Source organism: Dipteris shenzhenensis, chromosome 17 (genome assembly GCF_047967505.1).
Source record: "Dipteris shenzhenensis isolate YYH24624 ecotype China chromosome 17, Dip_SZ_1.0, whole genome shotgun sequence".
Classification (NCBI taxonomy): Eukaryota; Viridiplantae; Streptophyta; class Polypodiopsida; order Gleicheniales; family Dipteridaceae; genus Dipteris; species Dipteris shenzhenensis.
The window spans coordinates 42,494,490-42,515,109 of NC_141612.1; the positions used below are offsets into that span (position 1 = coordinate 42,494,490).

The following is a 20,620-nucleotide window of genomic DNA, read 5'->3' on the forward strand; positions in this document are numbered from 1 at the left end:
CCCACCTTGTTTGGCTCTACATTGACGAGCTTGAGACAGTGATGCAGACACCGGGGGGTAGGTTGCTCTCTCACGGCCACGCTGATCCGGATATTGCTTTACACAGATGACATGGCTCTCTTGTCCTCCTCAGCAGAGGGGCTCCAAAGACACCTTGACGCACTACAGTCCTTTTGTGAGTCTCATAATTTGAAGGTCAACTTGGGTAAAACCAAGGTTATGATCTTCAATACATCTCGAGCCATCATGCGCCAGGAGTAGTTCGCATTTGATGGGTCCCCTGTTGAGGTAGTTTCATCATACACTTATCTTGGGGTCGTCTTTTTCGGACCCATCTTCACTATGAGACCCGCGATGCATGCACGCTTGAGCAAAGGATATGCTTCATTGGCTAGACTAGAGAGGCAATGCTTCCGCTCTCACTTTCAGGATCCACGGACCAAAGGGTTGCTTTTTGACTCCCTGGTTCGCCCAACAGGGATGTATGGCAATCCATGCTGGGGGCCAGACTTATCGGATACAAAGTAGGCTAGTGTGGAGCGGCTACAGGTTCTCATGTTATCACGGATGATCAGTGATAAGCCATCCATTCCTCACCAGATCATTCGGGCGGAGTTTGGGTCACCCCCATTACAGCTAGATGCTGCATTTCAGGTCATCACGTATCTGTGAGTCAAGGAGTATGGGGATTATACCTCTGGGTGTAGCAGGATACCATGGCTAGCACTGTCCTCTTGTATGGCACTTGCAACAAGGGGGGATCAGAGGTGCTCGTATGCATGCACAGAGAGATGGTTTGAGGGACTAGGGCTCCACATGAACAGACTACCTCCATTCCAGTACAGCATGGATGCTCCGTTCTCTCCCCTCCTATCACAGGAGGTCAACCAGGTTATCCGTGAAGATCTACTACAGCTACACACATTTTGGACTAATTTCCCATAGAAGCAAACAATACCTCATGTCACATCCTACTTCACCCTAGAAGAATACCAGTTTTGCCTTTGAACTCAGACAGTTTCACAATTGGAGTTAGGGCACATCACCTTCAAGGTAAGAAGGATATAACTCTTCAAGGTTTGAAGCTGGTATGTTGAATTTTTTGCATTTACTATTGTCTGCCTTTTGTAAGAGCTCCTTGAAGTGTCTCACCTTTAAACAACAAAAAATAAAATCTTATGAGTCATTGGATTTGAAGCAGCTAGCAAATTGACAATGCATAGAATGATTAACATTGGAAGATTTCAGTACAACAACATTCACATGAGAAAAAATTCACTCTCACTCTAATACAAACTTTCTTGCGACTAAAGCAAGATGCAAGGAGATCTTAAAGAGGACTTTTGAAAATATTATAAAAAGATTCTATCCAACTCTACGCCCTCTCTTTTGCTGACCTACCACGAGGCTAACCAGGTTATCCAAAGGATCTCATACAGCTACACATTCAAGACCTAGTTATCCTCTAGCAAGCTTCCTATGAAGCTTAGCATCTACAAGAGATTAAGTCAAAAGAGAACTTTTCTTTCAAATGCCCTGTGTACTATGAGATCTGAGGTCCTTACCATTGCTTTCAGACACTTCTCTAGCCTCTTGTAACACCCAGATTAGAAAATGTTTGACTACTTTCATTCAGGAGGCCCAACGACACAAAGACCAGCACACATGAGCAGGGTGCTCAAGCAAACCCCAGACAGAGTAAGATCATCGAGTTTTTCCTATTGAATAGCACAGACCAACAAGCCCTACGGAAATGGAGTAGCTGAGGCGTGGAGTGAGCGATACGACAAACTTGTCGGTGTGTTTGATGCATCGATCCAACTTGGGAATCTTTCCTCCATGTGCCCTACACTGAAGGCACAACCGATACATGTAGCTAAGGCATGGAGTGAGCGATACGACAAACTTGTCAGTGTGTTTGATGCATCAATCCAACTTGGAGATCTTTCCTCCATGTTCCCTACACCAGAGGCACAACCGATAGGTGTGATAGCGGCACATGTCTAACATAGGGCCACGGCTAGGAGATGTCATGCGGGCGTGAAACTCTAAGTACTTCAATGTGCTACGAGACTGTGACAAATTTGGCTTTAAAAGTCCAAGTGTGGCCTTAATAATGTGAATTTAAATATAGCATGGTACCTAGCACATAAGTGTAATTAATCCTAGGCCCAAAGGCATTCAAAGGAATAAAAGAGTGGTTTGATGGAAATGATGACATGGCAGGGTCACCTTGCCATGTGGCAACTTCAGTGGCCACCCTAGATGGCCAGGTGGTTTGGCCTCTCCCAAAACCACTCTAGGCCACTCTAGAGCATTCAAGAGGTGGTTTTTGACTTCTCTAGATGGGTTTGGTTTTTTCTAGTGTTTTAGAGGTTTCTCTTCCAAGAACTGGAATTTCTTCATGCTTTTGCAATCCTCACACAGCTGAGTGAAGAATTTTTCCATAGCTCCTCACCCGCTTGGATTCCGCGATCTTCGTTTGTCCCAATGGCTTCCCCTCTGCCTCCCCTACGCGCTGATGCCCTTTTCTTGAAAGTGTTTTGTAGATTTGGCTGCTCCAAGCACTTTTCCTGCTGGTCAACCTTTCTGAGCAGCACTTTTTGGCATCTCTCCGCTCTCTGGGCCTTCTGGACCCTTCCTCTTCCTAGGCGCCTACTTTTTGCTGCATTTGGAGCATTCCTTCTTGCTGGTCGACTGGTTTTTCTCAGTTTTCGGGCACTTTCCGGCAGTTCTCTCTGGCTGAGAATGCAAATGGACATTGGCTATAGCATCCTTTTCATGTTTGAAGATTTGGTTCAAGCTTTTAGTGCTCATGTCACAATGGTCACTTTGTGATTGGGTACTATGAAGGTTTTTCTCTCTTGATGCTTTGGTGAGAACTATTGGTTCCCTATGGATGCCACTCAATGAGTGCAGCTGGGGTGCAGAGTGTTTATGCATCTGGACAGCTATTGGAATGCACTCAGAGACAAGAATTCCTTTGGTATATGCCTATGGATTAAGTGCACTTATGTGATGGTATTGGATGTCTGAAAGCCTTTTGAAGGCTTAGTGAATCAAACTGCGGTTTCAGTGTTGCAGGGAAGGTCTCCCAGATGCAACTTGTAAAAGATTCACTGTGAAATATAAAGAAATACCGAAAGGGGCGCCACACGATTTGGGGCCAATCATGTGCACTTCTGTATGCTTTGCTGAGTAGGGGCATTCTAGCCTGCATCAAGTTCAGTTATTTCTTTTATTATCAAACGGGTAAATGTTTAACAATGGTGATGCAATGGATAATGGCTGTCATAAATCCTATGTGAGCTGCAATTAAATGCAAAAGTGGTCTAAAGATTGGTTTCACTGCCCTCTGACTGTTTGGAGGCCAGTTACAGGAGACCACAGCGGATCACACATATTGATCTATGCCAGCGCCTGCAAGGCTTATCGCTGATAGCTCCGTCTTGAAACCAGATGTCACCTCCCGAACACACCAGACATGGTACGCAAGTACCGACGTCTCGTACGTCGGAAGAAGCAGGCATTTCTTCGTCGAAATGAGGAGGAGCTGCTGCACATCTTGTACAGCAGCAACTCTAAGGATTTTTGGCGGAGATTCCTTGAGCGTAAGTCCCGTCACCCCTCACCAACACGAGAGTCTGGCACACGTATGCACACCATCTTTATGATGTCCCACACCAGCCCACTCCAGATCTCATACACACACCTCGCCCCACCACTTGCACGTTGTTCACCAGAGAGGGAGTCAAGGACACGACATTGAAACTGCACAATGGCCGAGCTAAGGATCACGAGGGGCTATGCACTAAGTTTATCGCATATGGGATCGACACGTTAGCCCTAATCCTAGCAAAGCTATTCAATGACGATGTTTGCCTTGGCTTCTCCCGCACCTGGACACTCAACACCATCACCCCCATCCACAAGGCAGGGGATCCCATGGACCCGAGTGACTACAGGACTATCATGATTGGACATGCGATGTCCAAGATCTATGCAGTTGTATTGGATGCATCGGTCAGCCTGTTCGCGGAGATGAGAGGGCTCAGAGCAAAGGGTCAGGCCGGTTTCAGGCGAGACCATGGGACTATGGATCACATACTCACACTCACGAGTGTCATTGAGGAGACCAGATCACGGAAGGAGAGGGTATATTGTTGCTTTGTGGATTTCCGCAAAGCCTTTGACATAGTACCTCGAGCTCGTCTCATCACACGCCTACAGACATTGGGATTTGATGAGGAGATCATCTGGGCAGTCATGGCACTGTACAAGAGAGTCTCAGGCCGAGTTCGGATATGCGCAAGTTGGACAGATGAGATCCTGAGTACCATAGGGGTCAAACAGGGTTGTCCCTTATCACCGACCCTATTTGGCCTCTACATCGATGAGCTTGAGACTTTCATGGGGGCGTTCAGAGGGACCGGTTGCTCACTTGCCAAGATCATCATCAGGATTCTTCTTTATGCAGATGATGTGGCACTCTTGTCATCCACACCCGAGGGGCTCCAGCGACACCTAGATGCACTGCAGGCTTTTTGTTTATCCCATGATTTGGAGGTCAACCTTGGCAAGACCAAGGTCATGATCTTTAACACCTCTCGAGCAAACATGCAACGGAAGCAGGTTACTTTAACTTTCGGTGGGTCACCAGTTGAGATCGTATCCTCATACACTTACTTGGGAGTCATCTTCTCCGGCCCGATCTTCACGATGAGACCAGCGATGTAGGCCAGACTGAGCAGGGGATACGCCTCACTGGCTCGACTAGAGAGACAATGCTTTCACTCCCACTTCCAGGACCCTCGGACCAAGGCTCTTCTCTTCGACTCCTTGGTCCGACCAGCCGATATGTATGGCAGCCCTTGTTGGGGGCCTGACATGTCAGAGATAGAGTGGACACGGGTGGAGCGCTTGCAGATCCTCATGCTCTCACGGATGATCCGGGGGAAACCGTCTGTACCACATCACATCATTCAGGCCGAGTTTGGTGCTTCTCCACTCCAGCTAGATGCAGCCATTCAGACCATCACATATCTACACCGGGTTAGATCATATGGGGACTGCATATCAGGGAGACAAAGGTTGCAGGTTGCCATGATTGGCTCTCGATTCCACCATGAGGTTGGCAGCAGAGGGAGACGAGCGATGCTAGTATGCACGGACTCACAGATGGTTTGTGAGACTAGTGTTCCACATCGATAGGATACCTCCTTTTCAGTACAGTTTAGATGCCCCTCCGGTACTCCCACCCACCATCCCGATGGGGCCACACACCAACGAGGTCATTCGAGAGGATCTCCTGTAGCTACACACCTTAAGGACCTTGTTGGAGCCGAGGGAGCTTCCAGTGAAGCTGAGTTTCTACAGAGATTACTGTCTTCGTATTTCGAAGGAGGGATTCATCACACCAGCGGGGTACACTGAGCTTCATATGCCTCACTCACTACGGATCTCCATCAGACAGTTTCGGGTATCATCACACCGCCTCCGCATAGAGAGCGGCAGAGCAGAGGGGATTCCTAGGGAGCATCGCTTATGCATATTGTGCGACTGTCAAGAGGTTGAGTCGAAGGAGCATTTTATTTTAAGGTGCCCAGTGTACTACGACATCCGAGGTCGCTACCACTGCCTCTTCAGAGACGGCTCCGGGCTCCTTTCCAGATTCCTCGCCTACCCAGATCAGAGATGTCTCGCGGCCTTCATTCATGAGGGGGTCCGTCACAGAGAGTACTTACTCAGGCGACGTGGCTTGGCCACATCATCAGACGCCTCTCAAAGCAGGATCACACAGTTCTTCCCATCGAGTGACATTGATCGTCCAGTCTCTAGCCGCAAATGTGACAGAGACCCCGACCCGACGATCGCAGCACGACACACGAGACATCGAGGGGACACAGATCACTATGGGGGACCTCCCGTCATTGTTTAGACCCGGGATACGTCCCACGGGAGTCACGGTGGCTCTTGTCTTGTGTTGAGCCTCGTCCAGGAGACCGAGACGCACGGCACCCCTTGACGAGCGCCAGCATCCCATCACCGGCTATGCACCAGCCAGGGCGACATGACATACGGAGGATTCCGCTCCGCTCTAGTCCTTTTCTTTTCATTGTTACATCCAGATGTATTTGATTATGTATGATCAGACTTAGGGTTCAGCACGGGTGATGATGCTCGTTTCAGTAGCTCCACCCTTACTATGATTTGTATTAGGTTTTCTTTCAGTCTCATAGACCCATCAGTCTTCCGAAGACTCTAATAAAATCTCTCTCTCTCTCTCTCTCTCTCTCTCTCTCTCTCTCTCTCTCTCTCTCTCGCTCGCTCGCTCGCTCGCTTGTATCATGAGGTGAACCAAGTTATCTGACAGAATCTCTTAGAGCTACACACATTCCGGACCTACTTGGCACCCCGCAAGCTTCCTCTGAAGGTCAACTTTTACAGAGACCATTTCTTGCAAATCTTAGAAGGGGCTATATTGATCCACCCGGATACACACGGATCCATCTCCCCTAGTCCTTGAGGATATCGATCGAGCAGTTCCGCATTTCACCACACCGACTCTGCATTGAGAGTGGGCAAGCAGAGAGCATACGAAGAGAGGGTCGCATCTGTACTTTATGGGACCATCAGGAGAGTTGAGTCAGAGGAGCAATTCACTTTTTGATGCCATTTATAATATGAGATCAGATATCCATATCACTACCTCTTCAAGGATGGTTTTGGACCCCTTTCTAGCTTCTTGGGTCCTATGTAGATCAGAGATGCCTGGTGGCTTTCAACCATGAGGCCGTCTCACACAAGGAGCATTTGCTGAGGACACATAGGCAAGACAAGGGCGTGCAACTAGACTCCACCCAGAGCATGATCGCTGAGTTCTTCCGACTAGACAGAACTGACCAATGGGCCTAGGAAGACGTCGTGTCCGAGGACCAGAGCAAGAGACACGGCGAACTCACCAGTGGGTTAGGACACAGATCAAACTAGGGGACCTTCCATCCATGCTTACTAGATCAAGGGCACAGCCGACGGGGGTGACAATGGCACTTATTCGACGCTAGGAGACCACATGAACTATACCTACTGACAACTATCAGTGCCTTATTGCAGGCTTCATGCCACCACAATGTCATACATTGCCAACCCCCCCCTTAGGCTTGACATCTCCACCAGTTTCCAACCCTCATCCTCTCCATGAGAGCAAGGATTTCTTTTTGTGTAGGGGTATCGTTACGATTACGGCTCTTTTATGTATTCCTCATGGGTGTTGATTAGAGGCTCGACCTTTTAATAAACTCTCTCTCTCTCTCTCTCTCTCTCTCTCTCTCTCTCTCTCTTTAGCTTAGCATGGCACTCAGCAAGGGTCTTAGTGCGCCCTTTGCTTCAGCCCATCAAGGCTTGTATGAGTTTTTTCCTCTTGGTGTACTTTGTCCCATAGGCCCACGAGGCCTCCTGAAGACATTAATCTCTCTCTCTCTCTCTCTCTCTCTTTCTCTCTTTCTTTCTTTCTTTCTCTCTCTCTCTCTCTCTCTCTGCAAACAAGCTGAAAGGGTATATGTTATGGATATCTTAGGAGATCACTCCGACTCAGCTCAAACAAAGGAATATTGAACTCACTAAAGTGCGAAACCAAGAAATAGGGGGTCTACTGAGATGGATGAGCTTTAATTAGAGATTTCAAATCTAAACCTAAAGACTCTCAATCTTCAACTGATGTAAATGAAGGCTACTTTGCTATAAGTACTAGAACATAGATGTGTGCCATAATATAATCGAGCTAAGCGGCCTAGTTCACTCCTTGACTCTTTGAGCATAGTTACCAAGAGTTACGAAAACAGGGAAATGCAGCACGGCGGGAAACAGTGTTTCAAAGTTTCAGCCACTGAAAGAAACAGTGGAAGTGGAGTTTCCGTTTCTAAGGTTAATGAAGTATATATTATATTTTTCTTTATTATATTACATATGTCATCAATATATCATTAATGAGAAGAGTACAAAGATCTTCAAATTTCACAACTTATAACATCAGAGAATTCAAAGTTCGGCAAAGCCGCACACGCTACATCAAGTACTATAGATGATTGATCATAAATGACAAGTAGTCTATGGTCTAGGCTGAAGCCTCATAAAAGTCAATAGAAAACATGATCCATGATCCATGTGGTGGTAGAACTGCGCGGTAATCCCACTGTGTGAACCCAGTCCTGCTCCTTCAGGTGCACCCTTGCCGGCCCCAGATAAAAAAGTTCTATGGGAGGGTAGACCTGAAGCTCCATCCACCTCCAACCCTCCAAACACCAACCCCCCGAGAAGAGTCCGACCCCAAAAGGAGCAAAGGGCCAACTGCGGTGGCAACCCGGAGCAACTGCCCACTACGCTACCATTGTCTCCCCCCACTCAGAAAGCCATGAACAGCAAGTACAAGAGACTATTCTCTGCGCTTAATGCTACTTCAATAGGAACTGATGATTAGGAAGAATCCAAGCAGCATAGAAGTCCCTAATCGCTCCAAATGCGTCTCTGTTGAAGGCATCCGTGCCAAGAAGAAGGAAAGCATCATGCATGCTCCAAGAATCACTTCTCAGCATCATCGGAATCCATGGCGTCATTTGTCTCCTCGAACTGCTGAGTGTCAGCCTCAGATGAAGATAGGAGAGGATCCTGCTCCTCTGGCCCTGCTAAAGTGGAAGCGATGGATCCCCCCTTGATCTCTGCCGAGAGCAGGTGGAAGAGCAAGTGGTACGGGTCAATGCTATCATCTCCTCATAAGGTAAGGAGTACATATCGTGCTCATCCTGTGGAATCTCTCGGACGAACTTCACCTTCCCAATGTTGATTGTGTTCACATTCACTTGAGAAGGCTCTCCGGATGCTTGGCATTCCTATCAAGGAGCTAGACATTGCAATGACAAAATACCATCCGCTCTAGCTGAGGATACTCAACCTATTTCTCTTCTTTGTATGGAAGAGTGCCCAAGTAATCCAATTCCTCTCACATGGACCGGAACTACAATCCTGAGAGAGCACTCGAATGGCAATCGTTTCTGCACACATTTCTGGGGAGGGGCTGTTTTGCAGGGCTATCAACATGGGTTGCATCCAACCTAGATGACCCCTGCAAAACAGGAAAAAAGTTGAGCCAACACTAATTCAAAATGGGAAAAGGAGAGAGAGAGAGAGAGAGAGAGAGAGAGAGAGAGAGAGAGAATGAAAACGAGAGACACAAGAAGGATGACAAGGTTCACTAGAAGCAACTGAAGCTTAACCATGTCAACAAACACCTTTATCGCATCGAGCTCGAAGTCGATAGCATAGCAATCCACAAGAATTCCACATCAACAGCACCTACCTCAACTATATCAGCAGGGTCTACATCAGCAGCATCCACGAGAAGATCTACATCTACATCAGTAGCATCCGCTGGTAGTCCGGACTCGTCTCCGGATACATCACTCATGTTGCCTTCGTCGAGGGTGACACGTGCAGGCCCAATTTATTCCTCATCCTTTCTCTCGCTCCTACCTCTCAATCAACCATCCCTCCTGGCTCCGACTGGAGTCATCTCACCTCTGCTTCAGTTATCCTCATACGTCAACTAGCTTACTCTCTCACCACCTACCATTCAGCCCCACCCTCCTACATTCATACCACAGCTTTTTCAGTTCTAGATCCCTCAAGGACCCAAGTTCCCACGAGCCGACCCACCAGATGTCTTCTCATGGTGGAGTTTACACGCTTCGCACGGGAGCAGGCTTGCTTCACCCAGGAGCAAGCTCGTGTCATATAGGAGCAGCCCCGTATTATACAGGAGTAGGCTCAGCTCATTCAGGGGCTCAAACAAGCTACGGGAGGAGGCCACCACCTTACATACAGCCCCAAGGAGTACACCAGTGGTAGAGGCACAGATTGCCAGCATGCAATCTGTAATCGAGGAGACATCCAGATGGGTGGATGTGGCCAAGAGGGAACCTACGAAGGCAACCATCTCGGCCACTCTCATGGAGCAGCAACAGAGGGCCAATAAGGCTCTAAACATCAGAGGACGTGGCATCCAGCGTACTGTAGCTACGCCAATGGAGGATGCGACGACCTTTGTGGCTACCACCTTAGTCGTTGCAGAGCACGTGGTTGAGAGGGCTTGGCGGGTGAGGAGAGACCCCAATAGAGAGCAGCCACTCATCATATGATTCCATGATACCCAGGCTGTCTAGCAGTGCTACGACATCGGTCAGTCCTACAGGACCATCCGTCAATCTCCATGGACAAGGATTTGACACCTCTACAGGTTGAGAAGAGACACGCACTGATGCAGCAACAGGATTTGGCCCGCAAGAAGGGGAAGTGGGCAGTGGTGCGGGATGCACAACTCCTTACAGGTCCCCCGTCAGACACTAGCCCCTCCTCCCACCTAAGGAGGCAGGGTCTATGAGACTCAGGACACCAAGACCCTGTCCTATACCATTTGGAATTGTAATGGAACCTTATGGTCACAACCAGGGAATTTCTCTGAGTCCTATACAAGCCGCAACATAGTCTTTTACACAAATATGCACCAAAGTCTAGAGCGCCCATTACCAGTGTGGTTAGCGGGTACACATGGGAGACCGCCTTCAGAGACGAGATGAGACGAGGGATAAAGGTGGGGTACGAGGTTCAGGAGTAGTAGCAGTACTATACAAGTTGTCCCTCTTTGGGGCAATCTCAGTAGAGAGGAGAGATATACACTCCAGATTTCTCTGGGTCCGGATCCAGCATATGGACAGCAAGGATTTGTTTATTGCAATGTGCTACTTTCCACCCGAGACTTTCCACTTTGTTGCCCGAGAGGAGATTGAGACGTCACCTTACGCAACCCGCTATCTTGACATTGTAGCTTTCTCGAGTTGCGGGGAAGTTTTTGTTGGGGATTCAACGCAAGGACAGACGTACATCAGGTGCCACTCAATTTTAGAGATGATGCTATTCTATTACCAGATATTAACCTAGAGGATGCACGTATCACGTGAGTCTCAACTGATAGACAGGGCCCCGTCATCTTATGGGCATGCATTGTTGGATCTAGGCAAGGTGCATGATCTCATTATTTATAATGGTCGCAGCAGATGGCCCTCTTTAGGTGGTTTTACTTGCATCCCACATGGAGGGGGATCCATCGTTGTCGACTACATCATGGGATCCCCTACCTTTGCTTATCATATCACTGATTTCATAGTTGCATCACCTCATCCTAGAGCCAATCACACATACCTCTTCTTTCGCATCTCCATTCTCCGTCTCGCAAAACCACCTATACCACCGATCACTTACACCACCTACCATGACATACATGTTGACCATAGTCTTTCACCTAGATACTCCGCCCGCCTCTATCCACTTCTCACATATATCGACTTTATACCACTGTTAGAGAAACCGTGCGGCTTTGGTTACTCGCTCACTTCACGAGGCTTCCCTCACGCTTTTCCATACACTACTCGCTCTACTCGTGCCCCACCGCCTGGGACCATTCCTTGTAATAGCTGGTACAATGATGAGTGCAAGGCTCTCCGCCGCGTCAGCTCAGATTCGAAACCGAGCATAATCTTCCTAGCAAATCAGAGACGATGTGTGAGTATCATCGATTAATATGCCGAAAGAAGCAAGCCTTTGTCTATCGTAATGAGGAGGAGCTACTAAACATCCAAGACGGTTACTAGAGTCATCCAGGCGGCTAGCAGAGAGCGGGGTCAATACAGTATGGTATGCACGTGTATCCACATGGTTTGCTAGGCATGGTATTCAGATGGACTGACTTGAGCCCTAATCTCTCGAACCACCTGTCAATGGCGCATCAATGCTATACTAGAAGGGAGGAAGTCTATCCATGTGGAGCCCTAATCTCTCGAACCACTTGCCGACACGTGCATACCAGCGCTTCTGGTCATCCACAGCTGCTAGGGCCATAGACGAGGATAGTGCTAACCATGGCAGTCTACGGCATCTTGAAGTGCAGTCTACGTACCCTCTAACACACCATAGATTTGTGATGTCGTGGAATTCGAGCTCAAGCTATAGTGGGGACGATCCAATCTTGGCTTGAATGATCTGATGGGGAACCGACTGCTTATGGCAAATCATCAGATTGCCATTGGACAAATGCGAGTCACATCCCATTAGCTAAGGACTGAGGTAGAGAGATCCACAAGCATACCCAAAGAGAGCATCGGATCTGGAGGCTATGCACGTTGGGGGAGGAGCATTTCTTATGTCTCTACCCAGCCTAGTATGAGATTCGAGGATGTTACCACTGCCTCTTTCAGGAGGGACACAGGTTTGGCCCACTCTAATGGCTGATCCACTTCGGAGACCAGGTCTGCATTGGGCTCTATCTGATTAATGCGACGACACAAAGAGACACTATTGCGACAAATCAAAGAGCAAAAGGAGATGACCACGCCACAGGATGTTGTGGCAGACCGGAGCACAACGACATGTCATGGATTACAAGGAGCGACAACTCAACGCTGTCATGCGAGGGGCATCGAGACCACACGCAACACACAAAGAAACCAAAGCACGCACGATCGAGGTCCCGACCTATCTCAGCTCTCCTCACAGGTGACCACCAGAGACTAAGGCATCACTCTTGACATAGCCCATCATGTAAAGAGGTCGAGGAGACCACGTCCTCCGCCACAACGAGAGGCAAATCCGAGATATCTTTCCTACCCACCGGAGAGCCACCACAGTGCCAGGTTTTGTCTTCTAAGTCTCAGGGTCCAATTTTCAGTTGTTGTTTTGAGTATTGTTTTGTGCTCTTGAGCTCTTTAGCTTAGCATAGCACTCAGCAAGGGCCCTAGCGCGCCCTTTCCTTCAGCCCTTCGATGCTTTGTATGAGTTCCTCTTTTAGACCCGTGAGGCCTCTCGAGGATATTAATATATCTTCCCTTCTTTCTTTCTTTCTCCGCTAAGCGAAAACAAGACTAAATGTGAGAAGGCTACGATTGTAATTGATGACTGAGGTACAGACTCCGAGACAACATCTACTGATCTAACAAGCTTCTCAAAGCAATCCAAATGTATGGAGTTCTACATACAATACATTTTCTGGCAGACACATTCAAAGCTGAAATCAATGTCAGACTTATAAGAGATTTGCCGAGACAATTCTCGCGTAGATTGTGATCGCGATCTCCATCTATCCTTGCAATGGTGGAGATTTGATTGAAATTGAGATGGTGATGGTGATTTTGATTGTAAATCTGAGATAGATCATGGGGTGATGTGACTGTACTTTATCTTCCAAATTCAAAGTGTTTCTCCCTGTTTGGGAACTATGCCATGTAAAACTCGGAAATATAGTAAAGCTGCATATTTCTAATTGTATTTTTCTTGCTAATAGTGAGTGGTCTATGTGTCTCTGGCTCCACAACTCCGTGTCATCTCTTCCCACTGATCCAATCTGTCCTCAGATCAACACCCCACTGTGTCTTGGGGCTGACTCAAATGCATAGAAATCTATGACATGTTGTTATGTTCGATCTATCTCTGTCTCTTGTGGCATTGTCACCTCATGCTGTCTGATCTGTCTCAGTAGGGTCTCTCTTTGTCGCCACATCTCAATCACATAGAAACCAACACAAACCTATTCATGAAAGTGGATCAATAGAGAGAGTGGCCCAAAAACGTGCCTGTCCTGAAAGAGACAATGGTATCGTCCACGGATCTCATAATAGACTAGGCAGGTACATAGGAAATGCTCCTCTATCTCCATCACCTCCAATGAGCAGTCTGCAGATCCGCTGCTATCTAGGTGCGCCTGCCACTCTCCTTGCCTCGATCCTGAACTGATGTGACGAGAGCCATGTCTGTCCAATGGAAATTATCAGTGCATATGAGCCTTGTCTGTCCTCCAGGTATTCCTCTCCTTCACAAGAATGGTGGGCTATTAAAAATCCTTCCAAAGCAACAGCTCCTACAGGTTGGGCTGTCAATTCAACGAAGGCAAGGTTTTTCCTGACAAGGGGAAGGAAGCAGTTCAAGAAAACTAAGGTGTCCACGAAAATCAGTTTGCAGCACTTCAACAAGAGGTGGATGAGGAGACTGCAGGGTAGAAAGAAGATTGTGACCGACAGGCAGTTGTAATAAAAGACCAGCAATCTCTCCTTGAGACAAGTAAGATGCTGGATGGTTCATCGGGGGAGGATACTTCAGATAACAAGTTTGTAGCACAAGATGATGCTACGGTAGATTTGTTGGATGAGGATATATCTGCTACGATCAACATTTCCAAAAAGCATGCAGGTAACATCAAAAGCAGGCTCTCGAAGATCCCGGTTAAACAGATCTTTGATGCGTTCAGCCTGCAGGGACGTGTCAAGAAGAAGAATAAGAAAGGACGATAAGCAGTTTTTATCGTACATAAGTTTGTATTCCTTGGAGAATGGCTCGCAGAAGTATGTAACCTTTGTGATGAAATAAATACTATCCATCTGAAACCAAGAACAATCCCCCACCCTTCTGTATTTGCGTCAACGATCCAAAATACAATGGATCTATGCCAATTGCGGAGCGCGCCTTCTATGAGAGAAAAGTCCTCCAAAGCTAATCTGAAGCATCATAAATTCTAGCAGTGGCCTCTAGGAAATGAGCAATATTATCTGCAAGCTCGCAGTCAAGAAGATCGTCGTCATTCCTTATAAGAAGACTAGTCCAGTAATCTGTGTCTCTGACTGGAGAAGTAGACCATCATCTCAGCTATGAAGAGTAAAGAGAGGCCGCAAGCACACATCCTTGGCAAACTGATCTAAAAGTCTGAAATCTGTCTCCTCTACCACAGCTGAGAAACCTCGCTCGGTGTTTGCATGAGCTTATTTTTAAAAACAGTCTCCATCTCTACTATAAAACCATGCTTCTAGGGCCTATGCCCTCTAGTACATCTACTATTCCCTATTTGCCCTTCCTCACCTTAGGAACAATTGATAAGGTGAGGAATATTATTAAATGTTCAAACTATGGATCCATGAAATTTTTGCTAATGTAAAATTGCAAACGGTATCCATTTGATTCTGCATTTGAATAGAAATCATTAACCACCAGGGCACCGGCCTTCAGGAAATATGAGATCCTCTAATACTGCACTCTAACAAAGCTCTCAACATCAAGCCAAAGTGATATTAAGATATCATTTCATCAGTAAACATACCAAATCGTGAGACATGCCCCCTAGCATCAGTAACATCAGTAAGACATACCAAATTGTGATACCTGCCCCCTAGCGTGGAAACCAAAACAAATTGTATTCCAATGAAGCAGTGCAGTAAAATGGAGAGTGATGCTCATCTGCCTTCAGTTTGCACATGAGTGAGGCACAAGCCATGTGCAACCCCACAATATTTAAAATGCCAATATAGTCCCTTATCATTAGTAATTATGTGTCTAACTTAACTTCCATGTTTGCTCCTTCAAACAAATGCCTACTTTGACTGATCAGATAAACAATGAGGCCTTGCACCTTGCCTCATACAACACGAAATCATGATGACTACCTCGGATATATGCAAATACACATATAAGAAGTCATTGGACACCTACTGAAGTTGGCATGCCAGCCCTTGCATGGACTAAAATATTTACAGGAGTCACAAAACTGGTTGTATTTTGTTTAAGGCAAGTTGGCAAGGCATTCGTCTCTCATTGACCAATACAAGCAATCAAGCTTTATCAGGCAGTTGTGGGGGTAGGATCTCTAGAGATGGCTGCTAAGCCCCATGGAAGATATGGATATTCACACTGTGCTGAGTCCTCCAGATTGGCAGCTGCACAGCTTCCATAACGTAGCACACTAGGAAGTATTATCCTAGATTTTCCCTAGAAGGGCATCTTGCAAGTTGGTGCTGTACTAACTCCCTGAATTCAAAGGCTGTGTCAGGCCCAGAATGTATGTGCAACTCTCAAAACCCCCCAACAAAAATGGTGCATGATGCAACACGATGGCAGCAAAAATCATGATGCTTGCAACCATTCGGATGCATAGTTCCATTGTAAGACCTTCAATATGCCCTAATACATACTGAAAACTCGTTCCTGCTGATTGCCCCACTCTATGTAAAGACCATTAAACTCAATTTTTATCATTATTTTGGCTACGAGACACTCAAAACATCACGTCTTACCCCAAGAACTTGGGAGTGCAAGCAATTCTGAAGCTCACCTCTTCTTTACGGAGCAAGGTGTAAGAAGAGCCTGATCGTCCTGCACGAGCAGTACGGCCTACCCGATGAACATAAGTCTTGACATATACAGGCACATCATAGTTGACTACATTCTTTACACCTTCAACATCCATCCCACGAGTCATTGCATCAGATGCAACAAGCACTTGGGCATCCCCTCTTCTGAATGCTGTCAGATCCTTGCTGCATAAAACAATCTAGCATCAATGTTCAAAAAAAATCAAGGAAAAAGAGCTATCAAATACTAGTTTTTCACAAAGTTCTCTCTTATCTGCACCCACATATCACAATACATGCCAAGTAGACAGGGAAAGCAAGCTTACACCGTGCAGTTTAATTGAGCCTTCTACCCACTGTCAGTTTAGAGACACTTTTCCATCAAGAATGAAATAGAAAAGGCAACCAAGGGACTCTGCAAAACTACCTTCGAATGTGTTGGTTCTGCAAGCTAGAATATTCAACAAATTTGAATGGTAGGTTCTCAAAATAGCTTAACAACATGAACAGACGATGGGTAGAAACCACTGATCCCGTGAAAACTATAGTCTTTTCATCCTTCAAAAGCTGCAGAAGTGCTATCAAATGTAGTGGCTTCAAACCAGCATCACAAACCTGCATGAAGAATACATGGTAGATAATTTCGTATTATACAAAACAAATACAAAATGCGACAAAAGAGTTAATGTGTTATAAAGTAAAATGAGAGAGCCATCTATAAATCATATTACTTCTCATTAGGATTATTAAACCCATTACAGTACAATGCATTAGCTCTGAATGGTTATCCAAGCTTGTATTATTGGTGCATGGCAGCAGTATAGCAAAGAATCAAAAAGTGTGTAGCCTCTAGATGAAATCCTTGTCTCAACCTGCCAAAAGTTGTTTCCAGAAGAAAATCAATTTAAATTTTCCGTTGCGCAAACAAAATTATCTTTTTCTGCTTGCCTTTGTAGAGGAAGTTAAATCTTAATACGTGCAGTTAAAACATCTATACTATGAAGTGAGAAGAACACACATAGTTGGAGAAAGCTTGAGAAGCTGAAATGAATTTGTACACAACTTTGAAATACAAAGAAACAATGGGTTTTGTAGGAAGCCCTAAATGCTAGAACTAGATTAAGTCCTAGTGAGACATGTGGCATGTACAGTGCAAAAAAATAATTATTACACCATCCTCTCGAGGACCCTAGATGCTTTTCTTGAACTGGAGTCAGAATCTTGATTTGAATTTCTTTACAACAGGGCATTATCCCATCCAGGCCCAACAATCCATGGTGAGCATAAGCCCAATAATCTCCTCCATAATGCAAAATGCTTATTGGAGTCTAACTTGATTCTTAGAGGTTGCATCATCATGCATTATCAATCTCCTTCTAAAGAAACAAGTTATCACATATACTGAGGAGATGCCTAGAATAAAAATCTCCTCTAGTAGAGCCTTGCTGAATATATCTACTAGATTTTCCGTGGTATAACAATAGATCATCTAAACTTGCTGATTTTCCAATTCTCAAGGATGAAGTGATATGTAATATCAACATGCTTAGTCCTAGAATGATCCACAAGATTCTTGGCCAAAGCAATGCATGAATGGTTGTCACAGCCAATAGGAACTTAACCCTCATGTTCTATGCCAAGATCACCAAGTAATCTTTGAAGCCAAGATGATTCTATTTTACTGCCTGATGTCGATCTAAATGACATACCCCAAGTATCTGCAAACAGGCGAGCCCCGTCACCTCAAACTGCCACTCTTTGTTGGACATGGGCAGGATACATGACCTTATCATTTATAATAGTCTGGACAAATGTCCCTCCTCGGACAAACCGACTCAAAAAATGCAAGAGAAAAATGGTTGGCTTAATCTTCATACAGTATGTAAAATGCTTAGATATGTGAAAGGAGAATCTAACACAAAGTCTGCTTGAGGAACTGTACTCTGAGGGGCACACCGATCCGAGAGAACTGCCCAAGGATTGATCTTCATACAAAATGTAGAATGCTTGATCTTCATACAGTATGTAGAATGCTTAGATATTTGAAAGCAGCCATAAATTTTGGTTTTGAAGTATAACAATTATTCAACACTTGGAACTATCATCATTCACAAATGTAGATTGGGCTAGTAGTCTTGATGATAGAAGATCTATTCAATAATATATATTAAGTACTTATAGACTAGTCCTAAAATTCAAAGGCTTGCCCTAACCGTCAAAATTAGAAGGCTAACAATTTATTTGGCTTTAAAATACCATTTACATGTAAAATTTAGAATTGTTTGAAATACTAGTGGGTTCACTTTTCTCTTAGTTCCACAAGCACCTCATGGCAAAGTAAGGATCTTCTTTCCATACCAAGGGGGTGGATCTAGCGTAGTTGACTACCTCATGAGATCCCCTGCCTTCGCCCCACACATCACTAACTTCTCTGTCTCCCCGTCACCACCCGGAGCTAATCACACTTGTCTTTTTTTAGTATATCCATCCCCCACCACACACCATGACAACATCCAAACACACCACATATCATGGCATCCACTCCAATCATAGCCTATCCCCAGAGTACTATGCACCTCTTTCTACCCTACTCACAATTCTCAAGACCTTCCGCTTCTACAAGGTCCAACCACTCTGATTACCTGTTCCCTCCATGAGACCGCCTAGCACACTTTTGTTCACACGACCTGCTCACCTTTCCCGCAACTCTCTGCTCAATCCCCTGTAATAGTAGCTGGAATGATGATGAGTGTAAGGCACTACGCATCGACTCAAATTTGAGACTAAGCATCATTTTTCAAGCGAGACAGAGATGATACACGAGTAATGCCATTTTGTCTGCTGAAAGAAGAAGGCATTCGTACGCCAAAACGAGGAGTTGTTACTAAAGATCCTATTTAGCAACAGCTCCAAGGACTTCTAGCAGATCTCTTGGCCACCCCGCCCGACCTCCTATGCATTGTTCAACACCAGTGATGTCAAACACATAGCTCTAAGCTACATCGTGGCCGAGCCAAAGACCATGATGGACTACATATTGAACACATTGCATATGGAATAAGTACCCTAGCTCCGATCTTGGCAAAGATTTTTTATGAAGCGGTCTACACTAGTTTTCCCACACTTGGAACCTTAACACCATCACTCCCATTAACAAGACAAGTAATACCATGAGCTCAAAAAATTACAAGACCATTATGATTGGGCAAGTAAGATTTATGACTCAGTGCTTGATAGACAAATTAGCCAGTTTGCAAAGCTCTAGGGACTCAACAATTGATGAGCATGTATGAGCAGGCACATGCTTTCGATTGGATCATGTGAGTGTAGATCACATACTCACACTCCGAGGTGTCATTGACGATGCCAAAGCACAGAGACAGAGGTTTATTGCCACTGTGTGGATTTTCGCAAGGCTTTTGATAGAGCACCAAGTGACCATCTCATCAAACACTCGCAAGATTTGGGATACAATCAAGAGATCATCTTGGAAGCTATGGCACTTTAAAGGGCCTCAAGCAAGGTTCGGGCTGCTACAAGGTAGATAGAGGAGACCAAGAGCACTATCGGGGCAATACAAGGTTGTCCATTATCACTATCTCTATTTAGCCTTCACACTAGCGAGCTTGAGACCTTCATTGAGACATTAGGAGGGACAGGCTTATCGCTCGCCGGCTAATTGATTCAAACTCTCCTCTATGCAGACAATGCAATCTGACTCTCCTCTTCACCTAAGAGCCTCCAACCACACCTGAATGCACATGACTTGAAAGTCAATCTTGGTAAACCAAGGTTATGATCTTCAACTAATCCAAGGCAGTCATGCATAGAGAGAAGTTCATCTTTGACGAGTTACTGGGGGCGATCGTCGCATCCTAGACATATGTGAGAGTACTTCTATCTACCCCGATTTTCACAATGAGACCAATGATGCAAGCTCGACTAAGCAAGAGGTACATCGTGCTTGCTGCGCTTGGGCAACAATGCTTTTAGTCTCGATTCTAGGATCCCCAGCCAAGTCTCTTTTATTTGATTTCTTTGGTCCGCCCAACGAGTGTGTATGGCAGCCCATGCTAGCCTTGATCGATCAGAGGTGGATTGGGCTCGGGTGGAGAGGCTCTAGGTTCTCTTATGGCACGGATGATCTGTAATAAGCCATCATTTCCACACCAAATCATCTTTGGCTAAGTTTGGGGCTCCCCTACTCATTCTGGTTCCTCAACCTCAAGCTGACACGAGTTACCATGGCTGGCCCAAGGTTGATTTGAAGCTCGCACCTTATCGTAGGGTGCCGTTCGAAGCATTCCATGCTTTTTAGAAGGCATCTAATCATAAGGTGGTTCTAATAGGTACCCTTTTTTTTTTTTTAAACTAAAAACTTACCTGATGCCACCGCAACTTCTTCC

The 20,620-nt window shown here is 45.8% G+C and overlaps 1 protein-coding gene across 1 annotated transcript in view; it reads right to left on the reverse strand.

The window, feature by feature from the left end:
* RH1 (RNA helicase 1) overlaps positions 1-20,620 on the reverse strand; it is a 116,006-nt gene that overhangs the window by 16,238 nt on the left and 79,148 nt on the right. The window contains exons 6-8 of the mRNA XM_087388449.1: positions 16,642-16,829; positions 16,196-16,400; positions 1,047-1,152 (exon numbers count right to left, since the gene is read on the reverse strand). Coding sequence (XP_087244575.1) covers positions 1,047-1,152; positions 16,196-16,400; positions 16,642-16,829 — 499 coding nt within the window. The remainder of the gene's footprint in view (positions 1-1,046; positions 1,153-16,195; positions 16,401-16,641; positions 16,830-20,620) is intronic.